Source organism: Anopheles coustani, chromosome 2 (genome assembly GCF_943734705.1).
Source record: "Anopheles coustani chromosome 2, idAnoCousDA_361_x.2, whole genome shotgun sequence".
Classification (NCBI taxonomy): domain Eukaryota; kingdom Metazoa; phylum Arthropoda; class Insecta; order Diptera; family Culicidae; genus Anopheles; species Anopheles coustani.
Window position 1 is genome coordinate 61,276,113 of NC_071289.1, and position 12,019 is coordinate 61,288,131.

Below are 12,019 nucleotides of genomic sequence, written 5' to 3' on the forward strand. Positions count from 1 at the left end.
ATCGTTTCATTTAAAATCACGTGACCAGATAGAAGGAGTTGGAGCTGGCTGATTGAGTGAGGGAGATGAAAACAAGCATAAGGTATGCAGACTGGGAAAAAGGGCAACGGGTTTCCATTTCAATTGTGTAAAAAGTTTCCAAAAAAGCTTGGTCAGCTTGGTTTGTGGTGTAAAAGGAAGGCGCCTCGGCGGTAGTCTCTCTTGTTTCATGATCTTCGGATAAAGTGGTTGACGATGGCGTGGACAGAAGGAAGAAGTATCAGCAGGTTAGATTGTTGCAAATTTAAGTTATCTTAACTACGCAATTACGAGCTACAGGGAGGGGAAGAGGGATGGAGCCTTTTGTTTGTTGTCACTTATCCTACATAGAGTGTGTATCCTTACGACTAACGCTGAAATGGAAAAGCGATACGGAAAGGACGATAGTGATGGTGAAGTCCACAGTTGGTAGATTTTGCTCATTGTCCGGATGTCACCAAATGATCGATTCAGGGCATGCGTGGCAGTGACAGAAAGCTGAAGGGCACATTTTGGGGGGTGAGGGGGTTTAGTAGAGATAGTTGTGTGACGGTTCCTCGGGTCGTCCGCAGGGGCCAACGTGCTTCTTCTGCACCAGCGCCCTCGACCGGCAGTTCTCGATGCTGAGGAAGCACTCGTTCGAGTACGTTTTGCCGTCGGTGCCGCACACCGGTTCGAACTCTTGCGGGCAGATTTTGGAGCAACCCTTGAAGCTGAACGCGGCCAGGCAGCGCTTCATCGGCACCAGGAACATGTGGCGGCCGCAGTTCTCCCGCCGCATGTGGCACTCGTTCGGGTAGAGCTTGTTGTCCGAGCCGCACACGTAGTTGGTCGGCTGCTGCTCGCAGTTCGCCTCGCACAGGGCCGTGGTGGCGCAGTTCTTCAGCGACACCGGCACCACCCGAAGGCCGCAGGTCTTCTGCTTCAGCTCGCAGCGCGACTTGTACGTGTTGCCATCCGAGCCGCAGATCGGACCGGTCTGCTCCTCCTCCGGCGTGCAGCTGCTGCAGTCGGTGACGTCCACCTTCGACTTGAGCTGCGTGCAGGGTCCAATGTGTGCCAGCTGTACGCCTCGTCTACAAGTAGAAAACAACAACACCAACATGACGACAAATCGCCACAGAAACACCCACGCAAGATACGATCACGAACGACGGCAACTTTGTTGCCCTTGCGCAGCGGTACACTTACAGGCAGGTCGCTCGGGCCAGCTCGCACTCGTTGTTGTACGTCTTCGAGTCGGTACCGCAGAGCATGTCCTTCTGGTCGCCGAAGAAGCTGGCCCCGTTCTTCGAGTGCTGCTTGCAGACCGGCAGCGACTTGCAGCGGTTCATCTTCTGCTTGCAGCGATCGAGCGATAGTGCCTGGATCTTTTTCTTCTGCCTAGCGATGGCGAAGGCACAAGGAATCCATGCAAAGGAAGATGACAGGGTGACGATTAACATGCGATCGAAAGCATCCCCGCTGCCCCGACGACTCCCCGACCTACCCGCAGTTGAGCATCTTCAGTTCGCAGGTCGACGTGTAGATGTTGCCGTCGCTGCCGCAGATCATCTGCTGGGCGTCCTTCGGGCACTCGGTCGGGCAGTCCTCGATCTTGTTGCTGGCGCTGTGCGAGCTGCCGCCCGCCCGCTCTTGCGACATGCAGTACGAGATGGGCACCTCGAACACGTGCTTGCCGCAGTTGGACGCACGCATCTTGCAGGCGCTGGCGTAAAGCCGACCGTCGGAGCCGCAGGTTGGGCGGGCCACACGCCAGCAGGACTCCCGGCAGTTGCGTGTGCTCTGGCAGTGTTTGCGGCTCGTTCGTACCTGTTCCGGGAGGGCCCGAGAGAGAGATAGAGAGTGTGTGGAATGTGAAGTGGGGACTCCGATGTGAAGGTAATCGCATACTTACCACACCCTGGCCGCACGTGATCAGTTTCATCTGGCACGTCGAGTTGTACACGTTTCCGTCCGAAGCGCACACCGGACCGTCCTGTGGAGCACTATGGATGAAGGGAGAAGGAGAACGAACAAAATTGCACATCAACTTAGACTTAAAATGGTATTGGGATTATTAAGCAAATATTTAGTAATAAATCCTAATATAAGATATTGACAACAATGTACTCGGACTTTAGGGGAAAACAAGAAAAATTGTTAGTTGAATGTTTTTGAAGTGCATTTGAATTCTAATGCTCCCTCTATTTATCTCTCTATTCTCCATTATCCTATCTTGCACGAATGATTTTTACCAGTCTCTTTGACTTCTCTTTTTAACTCGCTAGCTATAACAATAAAAAAAATCAAATAAATTCGTGGTTTGGTATGCTCGTTTACCATCTTTTGGCTTTTTATTTCATTTTTTATGTACCTCTTCATTATGTAGTCAACAAATGTACTAATAACTTGCTGTTTATGAATTAGAAAGATTTTCAAAAACTACGAAGCTATAGTGTGCTAAAAAGAGCGGTCAAAATGACTGCCAAAAGACTTGGGCCCTGGTTAATTTCGTCTAATTTGATTCTCGGAACTGGTTGAACAGAAAAATCAATTTCTGCATTTTCTGTTTTAGATGTAGTGTTGAATTTAAAGAAAAATTCTTTTTGTTAAAGAATATTAATTTGTAATTTAAAAATTAAAATCATATTAAAATCAAAAATTGCGTGACGGTAAAAATAAATGCTGTTTGGATTCTTGTGTTAAAAACAAAACAGTGTGTGCTTCAAAACATTGTATCTGTGAAAAAACTATTTTCCTATAGACCGGAATTTAAATGCTACTCTAGTTTGTTTCTAGATCTAGAGAATAGTTCATGGTTTGAATAGTAAAAAAAACCGAAAATCCATGACATTTTCTATTATCCTCGATTTTACGGTACTGATGTTTGATAAAAAAAATATTTGATGTAATTTTCATGGACCGAGTGTTGGTGTTCTTTTTATATCCAAGTACATGCTTCAATAAACGAAGTTAAACACGGGAATGAGTATCATAGTATTTTTTAAAACCAATTTCACTCTAAATCTCATAAATTAATTTTTTATTTTTTGGTACAGTGTCATTATTGTAAATTGCTAAAATTAAATTTGTTCGGCATGAAAATTGGTATCATTTAAGGCGAAATGTCAAAATAATAAAAAATAATGCAGAATCCGATAAAACTATAGTAGATTTTACAATTAGAATTATTGAATGGAAAGACTACTTAGAATGTGTCTATGGATCACATATATTTGGTAAACTAATCTGTGCACTGTACATTGGAAAATACAGTTAATGGATTCATTTATTGGACAGCTAATAAGATAACGTGTTAGGGTTCGAGATAAAAGGTTTTATAAAACCGAACTTGTTTAAGTAGATGGAAACCATTCTGCTACACTAGTTTAGTAAAATGCCTCGAACAGATGAACCCTTACCTATTGCAATCGACCGGACAGGACTCACGGATGACGCTGCCGTTCGCGCAAGGACCAACGTGGGCGAGTGACACGGCCGCCGTACCGACGCGGCACGCTTGGACACGCAGCATGCACCGGTTCAGGTACGTGCGCCCATCAGTGCCACAGACCAGGTCCTTCTCGGTGGGGCAGCGATGATTGCAGGGCGATCCCTTCGACCGCTCGCAGCCAACCTTATCCTCCGTAACCGCATTCGGGCTCGCCTTGGTGCAGGTCTTCTTCTTCATCTCGCACTGGTTGGCGTAGATGAGTCCGTCGCTGCCGCAGACCGGCTCCTGTGGGGTGCTCTGAAGCGGGCAGGACCGTGGGCAGTGCGTCGAGACGGCCTTACTCTGGCGACTCGTGCCGTCCGCCCCGAGGTGGTCTGTGTCGATCAGCGAGGGCACAGATTCTGCGAAGGGGAGAGAAAAATAACGTAAAAGACATCAGAAAGGATCCATCACGCGGGTTTACTTCTTTTCGTTCGCTATATTGCCAGTGGTCTGGTGTGGGTTACAAAGTTTGCAAAACCCTTGTTGCTGCATTGAGCTGTCAGTCAGGGAAGTGTATCGGCGTGACTTTATTATCCAAGCTCCAAGCTTGGTATGCAAACGATCGGTGTTATATTAAAACCGATTACGATGCATATCTTACGCCATTGAAGATATGTGTCGGATGTCGGACAGTATTGTTCGCGGTAAACGATAAGATACCTTTAAGTACAGAATATCTTCAGACTCAGAATTAAATAGAAGCTTTTTATTAGTTTATGTTCTACAATGTATTTGAGATTTGAATTAGCTTCAATAATTTCATAACACTTAGTCGAATTTTCTTGGACTTTTCTTTAATTGAAAGCTGTTTTAAAACATTAATTACTGGATATATATCAGCCATCTTATTACCCTTCCGCTACATTTTCCCTATGTTTGTCTTTACGACATGCTGCAAAAACACCCGTTATGGAATGTAAGCGTTGACCTTGCGGATCTTTCGATAAAAACAAGCGGTATTTAGGTCATTTTTCAATATATTCCCTGAACCATGCTGGGGCAGAGTTTCGGAAACAAAAAGGTTTCCTATAAATATCCGACATATCGTTGGACCTATAAGACCACAATTTATTATTTAAAAGATCCCTAGACAAATGTGCCCAGGACAAATAGATTTAATCGGAAAACACAAACACTCTGCCAGCGTAAGGCGATAGCAGGAGAGTTGCTTTTTCAAGCTTTATTAAATGATCGATTGTAGAATTCCGTCCAATCCGACGTTTCTTAACGAGTTGGCATTCCCGGTCTTATATTAGTAACATATTACCATGCAGTTTCGGAGACATTAACACTAGAATCCAAATTGGGGATTCTTCCCAACGCAGTTTTCGATTTTAATATCTCGAAAACGGCTGAGTATTTTTACAAAAAAAGGCTTTTCTTAAAATCCAAAGCTATATCTAAAACAAAAATTTCAGATTTTTGTGTTCGACCAGTTCCGAGAACCAACTTGACTATCCCCAGAATGCTTTTTAGGCGTAATTTTGACCCCGACTTGTAAAACGCTATAACTTAACTAATTTGTTAACAAATTTTCAATTCCGTAAACTGTTACTTTTTAGTATATTTATTTTGTTCGAGTTCGTTTCCTGACCGCTTTATTCGCTAGTTCAGAGTTAACTGAACTGTCTTTGGCTGGATCTTTGTTGATCTATAAATCAGAAAATCCTACTTTACCCCCTAAATGTTCGATGAAAAAATCATTTTAAGTTATCAGAGTCTAAAAAATCTGAAACATAGTTTTTGGGGATGCTCCTTCTAAGATATTTTTTTTATATCAACTCGAAACTTTTTCATTTTTTATTATAGATGGACATTGAACAGTTAAACAAAATTACATGTGTAAGTAAAGCAGAATGTTAAAAAAATATGGCTAAAGTATAGACACTGTAGCGTCTGAACTTCAAATGAAAAAAGTGTATGAGAATATATTGGACACCGTGCAAACCTTCAACGGACCTTATAGTAGAAGATAACTGCTTTTTCCATGTGGTTCCTTACTCTTTCTCGGTCTTGACAATCAAAAACTATAAGAAAAAGATTATATCCTCTCCAGCAATATTTGCTTTAACAGATTTTTAGTTTTTCTTTTTCATAGCGTATGCTTAACGAAAAAAAACGAAAAAAAACTGTAGATTTTATCGCAAACCAAAATCCTATCTATTATTGGCGTAGGATCATCATTTGATTGCCTTTAATTTCCTCGATCAGTTCGATAACATCTTATAGGGCAGTTGAAACTTCTGGGCACGAGAGGGACGCTTTGCATTCCATTTTCGGTCCATCCTAGTGACACTTTTCGTAATCTGCAGTATTATTGGTTCTTTATCGTTTGATCTTCATTAGAAAGATTGGTAGGTCGATTTGGTTTTTTCTTCTTTCTTTCAATTTTTTTTCTCAAGGCGCCATTAAGAAGATCGCTGCCAGCAGATACGATCAGGAGCGATAAAAAATTAACAATTTTTTACGAGTTTCTAATCTTCTCCCGAAACCCATTGGGCTTTCCTATTCGACGGGCTAGCGGGGTTGGTTTCTGGAGGAATTATCGTAACCTGCTCTATCCACACATTAGTTTGCAAGGCCGCGACTTTTTACGGTCCAGGACCACCCCGGGGGTAGCAATTATGCAACCGTGAACCCCCGGGGGGCACCTCCACACTCTGTTGGTTGCCCTAGATAACGTTTTTTTCATAAAGCTAGAATTTGTTTCCCGGCGTTCGACAAAGGCAAGAGTCGATTGAAGTTGATCTTAGGGTGAAATGAAAAAAAAAACCCGAGCAACAGTGATCGTCTCCACAGGCAAGAATGCCACCGGTGCTGCCGTAACCCACTTCCATCCGTAATTGGGCTAATTTGGAGTCCGAGCGCACCCATACCCCATGGTATTCCAGCGGTATCAACCGAGAACCACTGGAGCAACCGTTCGTTTGGCCATCAGTGCACGCATTCCGTTTACCAACAGGACTGGCCGATGTTCCTCGCAAAGGTCTGTGTGTTTTTTGGGGATTCATTTTTTCATCCATACTACTTCCGCTCCAACGAAGGTTGCACGACTTCACTGAGTTCAGTATCTATAAGACCCCCTGGATTTTGTTAGTTTTAGGTAAAAAACTAATAAAATTGCCTTTAATAATAATCCAAAAATATGGAATGTACCATGACGTTGCAAAAATCGTGTGATAAAACGTTGAAAAGATAGGCAATTATTGTCCAGTTGCTAATAGACTAGTTGTGGAGTTGCGATCATTGAAAAAAAAAACTCACTGAAAACAATGTTCTTGGCCACGATTATGGGATAAGTATAAATTACGCCGACAAAAGCAACAATTTTGTTATTTTCCCCTGAAAATGATAATATAAAAACAGAAATCAAAGTTTTCCATGTGAAACTCTTCATTTAATTAATTAAGAAAAATGAGAAATTAAGAAGAATTAAGAAGAATCTTAGAATCGAAATGTTATTCAACTCGGGGGTTTCCATTATATTTTTCCCTCATACTACACACAACTTATCAAGATGTTTGGCTTTCATCTAGAGAAAATAATAAAATTCGTAGAATGTAGAAAATTACAGAGCATTGGCGGATCTGAGATCCGACAAAATATCGTACCATAAAGCAATGTCACTAGCCTAACTAATCTAATAATAAAAATAACTCTTACGAACTGATTTACATTTGCTGGCTAATAGCATAGATATGATGATTTAGGGACTGAAGCTTTTTTTTATCATTTGATGGGTGCTATTGTTGAAAGTAGTTTTGAGATTTGTTAAGATTTGGTATAAGGTGATTATATTACATTCTTGGTACAGTAAAGACCAAGGAAAATCAAGGAGAAACTCTTAGTGTAGTCTTAAGGAATTTGATTTGTACTTTTGGTAATTTGATTTTGTAAAGCTGCGCTCAATTAGACCATATTAGACAGCCGAAAATTATATGAAAAAGCTTCTGACCTTTGTATAACAATAATACTTGGCTGGAGTACTGTGTAACCCATCTTGACTAATAATTTATGACATCGACGTAAGACCCTAATCTAATCTAATTGAAGTACTCTTGTACTAATTGCATGCAGTGTGTAGTCATTTAATTGATCATGCGCCAGAAGATAAACTGACGCGGGAAGGGGAAAAAATTCCTCTAAAGATGGTACTATCGGTCTTGGTTGCGCTCCTCGTTTGATGAAAAGTCTTCTCTAGAGGAAGGGGAATGAGTGTGTTTGATTGTTTCATTTCTCATGGTACGTACCTTGTGTACATAAAGCTAAACCATCCACCCGAATGGCAATGGGACGCTATGGGGCGTGTCGTCGCGTGCGAAACAATCGACACGACACCCGATTCCGGGAGGTAGGTTCTAAGTATGCTAATTAGGAGAGAGGCTCGAAGAGTTCGCAACGAGTCCGGAAGGAAATTGGTTGCTGTACGATAACGAGTTCTCAGTACTTCGGAGGCGAAAAGGGGGAAAAGAAGGCTTAACATCTGAAGCATGCCTAGTTTCTCGATTAATTCGAACGATCGTTCGGCGGCTCATGTAAGGCATGGATGGCCTCAAGTACCGACACGCTGCACGTGGGGGTGCTTTCGGTTGCGAACTAGATCCCATTGCACCAGTGATCCCGATTCCATTGCACCCGCCCTCTCTTCCCGCGGCCGTACCCTTCAGGATGCAATCGCGTGCGAAACGCGATCATTATTGTTCACGGCGATCCCTACCCCAAGCGACGATGAAAAAAGCGCGCGCGCGCGCGCCCCATTTTCCATCACCCGCGCGAATTCCGGGATAAAACATTATCCCGCCTACCTGCAGTTGTGCACGGGAACGCTGATGCATTCGACCGTGGTGTCCAAAGGTGGGATATGAGGGGTGGATCGGGTGACCGAACACAACCGGGTAACCGCTAAATTATATTCCTCTACCCATTCCGCGCGAACTGCAAGGTCTCCGGCAACTAGAATGCTGCTGCACGGGAGGTGGTCTTCTCCTTTCGTTTGGAGCACGGCACAGGGAGACGGAATGCCCCCGAAGAGTGTTCCGCTTCGAAGGGCGTTGGCGGGTCGCAATCAAGTCGCAGCCAATCATCCCGACCGATGGGCTGACCCATATTCTTGGGCCCCTTGGTTGTCTAGGACGTTATAGGTTACACTCGACGCCGAAGGTTCGAAATGTGGAGCAAAAACGACCATTGAGCGTCGGATTTTGCAGAGCTGCACGGAAAATGGCACACATCATTTATTGCTATTATATCGCGCGCCAACCTCGCCACGGAGGTTCAGGCAACATGCCGAACCGTGGTACGGCCTTAAGCCACTGGGAATGTGTGATGTATCCAGTATGCCTTTTGTTCCACGTGCTCTAGTTTAGTGTGCACGGATATAGGTATCGATTGCAGAACCGTCAGCTTCCTCTACCGTAAATTATGGTCTCGGATGTTTTTGTGCCCGGTAAAGTATGTCATTTGCGCAACAGACACTCCTCGAGGGTTTGAATGTGGATTAATTCTCGCTTTCGGTGATTGAACATCGTACGATATGTGGGACTGGAATAGTGTTGTAAGTGATGGACCTTCAGGAGCAAGAGGAAATGTGCGTCAGGCAATTTCGGATGAGTGAAGGTGACGATACCTCAATGCCATGTTCGCTGTAGTATGTCTACTAGTAACAGATTGTGGTTATCAAAAGAAATACCGTAATCAATAAAGTCCATGCACTCCGAACTGGAAGATATAAACTCCTCGGGTTGATACCGATCATACATCCACTCGTCGAACACAAATCGCCCTATCGAGCCACTTAGAGCTACTCCCTGGAGTTGCCCCCAAAGGTACTCGTGGACCTTCCTCCATTAGCATACTACATTGTAGCGTCGCGAATAAGGAATCTCTTCGTTAGGCAAACAGCGCCAACGCCTAATGTCTCCATTTGCAGGCGAAGGAATGTTACGGGCTTGGTCGACGATCCCGGGAAGGCGGCACCTGAAGTGCCAAACATGGACCGCAAAGATGCCTGCCGACAAAAACGTGGTAAACGTGGTAACTAGCTGCCGAGCAGTGGGGGAGGGTGTGCATTTGAATGGATCTCCCCGCCATCGTCGGCGAGCGATAGGGACTAACACAATCAATTCAGTGAAACCGTCAGCTGAAAAGGGTTCCGGTTTGGTGTGCGTCCCGGTAACTGTAGGCTCGTTTTCTTTAAGTGCCCCTTAGGGGCGTAGGGGGCAAGCGAGGAACGTAGTGAGAGTGCATTTTCACGCCATGCCAATTTGCCAACCGTGTGCGACTGAATGCTGACAAATGGCGCAATGGTCACCACGACGTGTGCCACCAGATCGGATGGGTTGGTTTTCTTGTTTTCCATTTTCGAACGGACCGGATAGGAATGTGCGGGAGGAGTTCGAGGTCCTGGAGGAGGATCGAATGCAGATCGGACTGGTCGTAACGGTCGTGACTGAGCTATGAGATGTGGTAAAGAAGGGCACAGGAAAGTGGCTGCCTCATGAAAGCGATCCCCCGTGGAAAGCTGTTGACCCTCGGTTAATCCCTTCGGTAAACGATACCCGATGATGCATATCATATGCACCGATTTTTTCGCAGCACTTTCCGTTTGACAAATGGCACAGTATATTAACAGGGATTACCGCCAACAGCGGAGTGCGGGACTCTAATGAAGTCCGCACGCACATACTTTCATCAGATCCCGTACATCAGACGGGTCGCGGGATCTTGTAGTCCGGTACTAACGCTACGGGATTCACCTGCCAGTCGGACAAGATAGATGGCGCACCGGTGGGGAAGGCATAAATCAACACTAAACGCCCGAACGGAGTGAGATGCCACCATAAACGCCAAACGCTTAAAAGCCGTCTTTAGGAAGAGAAAGTGAACCTTTACTGGAGCCCGCGGAAACTGATGATCATGATCGTCACGATCCGGTTGAGGTCAGGCGCTCAGGCGGCCGTGCGCCAGTTTTGAGGAGATCCCCTAACTACTTCCCAGGTTCCATGCATGCCTGTCTCTCTCCCTCATTCTCTCTCGCTTCCTTTCTCGGCTCCACCCTGACCCCTCCGAGGTTAAAACGGTAAGTGAATGATGCAGCAGGTAACGACAACCGGCTGCGGAAATGCGTGTCTAACGGAGCTAATGGAGGGGGGAGGGATCAGAGTGGGGGATGCAGTGTTCGCGAAAATGCGCAATCTGCAGACACACACACGTGCGCACAGACGGACCGAGTGAGGCAAGCAGGTTAGATTAATGAGAAACTCGTCGGTAAACGAAACGATATATGTGAGTGTGTGTGTGAATGTGATGGGAAAGAGAAAATCCATTTCCCGCGCCGAAAATTGAATTCGCTCGACGGAAGCGGAATGGCGACCTGGAGGGCAGGTACCTGGAGATGAGTTCGATTTGTGGCTTAAGCGATTGTCGTTTGGTTTTTCCATTTAAGGTTCTCGCTTCGCTACGATAAGACTTAAACCGTCGCGGCGCATCCCGTACTAAGCGTTATGAGCAGTTTACCCGTCGGTTTTCCACCATCGCTACGAGCGGTAAGAGGATTTCCCCGAGGTGTAACGTTTTGCTGGCCACTGTGGCGGTGTCCTCCTTTTCGGTCCGAACACTGCGGCTCGGAAGCGTAGGTAAATAGCCCCGTTTTTCGGGCCAGAAGCTACTTCATCATGATCATCAGTGATGCGCGTGCGCGTGCGTGAGCATCGTGATCGTGGTGTCCGTGCAGCCGCGGCCGGGTGGAGGAAGTAGAGCGAGCAGGGAATGGCGGTTCTCGCGTTACTCATCATCCGCTCGATTCCAATCCAGATCGCCCCGTCGTAACACTATCATAGAGTCTCGCAGGGGCAAACCGTACTTCTTTCGCGGAGGAAGTTTGAAATCTTTTAATGTGCATTCCGGGAGGGGGTGTTTTTAATGTTTCGAACGCCAAACCACCAAATGGGGGGGAGGATAAACGGGAATCAGCAAAAAAGAAAAGCAGAGCAACGCAGGACGGCATGGCTCGGGCGCACGCACGTGCGACTTTTCCACCTTCGGCCGGGCCCGTACCACCACGGGAAGGAACGATTTGGGGCGGCACGGACCAGAATGTGTTATGGACAGTTTCACTTAACGTCGGCGTGAGAGTTATGTGTTCCGTGAGAAGAGATGGTTTTTTTACACTTAACGGCGTTGAGGTGACGCTTGCTCTAGCCACATTTGAACGAGAGGAGGAAATCTCGAAAGCAAATAAAATGTCACTTCGTTATGGGAAAGTGTGTTGGCAAGATGGATGAATCCGCGAGCTGCAGAAGATTCAATACGAATACATACGGAGGAAATCCTAAAACCCAATGAAACGGCATTGAATTTTGAAATGCAAATAAAGTACTGAATTGTATAGCTTTTCTTAAAAACTAATAAGATGCATTCTATTCGATTTTCAACATCAATGGTGAAGTTTGTTTATTGGCAACACATAATTTTGAATGGAGTTTTCCAACGCAAGAACCAAATCATAATGCATACCATAAGTAT

General features: G+C 45.2%; 1 protein-coding gene across 1 annotated transcript in view; it reads right to left on the minus strand.

The window, feature by feature from the left end:
• Nucleotides 1–547: 547 nt before the first annotated feature.
• LOC131266618 (agrin) overlaps nt 548–12,019 on the minus strand; it is a 50,163-nt gene continuing 38,691 nt past the window's right edge. The window contains exons 2-6 of the mRNA XM_058269211.1: nt 3,423–3,855; nt 1,916–2,006; nt 1,508–1,830; nt 1,210–1,401; nt 548–1,094 (exon numbers count right to left, since the gene is read on the minus strand). Of these exons, the coding sequence (XP_058125194.1) occupies nt 548–1,094; nt 1,210–1,401; nt 1,508–1,830; nt 1,916–2,006; nt 3,423–3,855 (1,586 nt within the window). The remainder of the gene's footprint in view (nt 1,095–1,209; nt 1,402–1,507; nt 1,831–1,915; nt 2,007–3,422; nt 3,856–12,019) is intronic.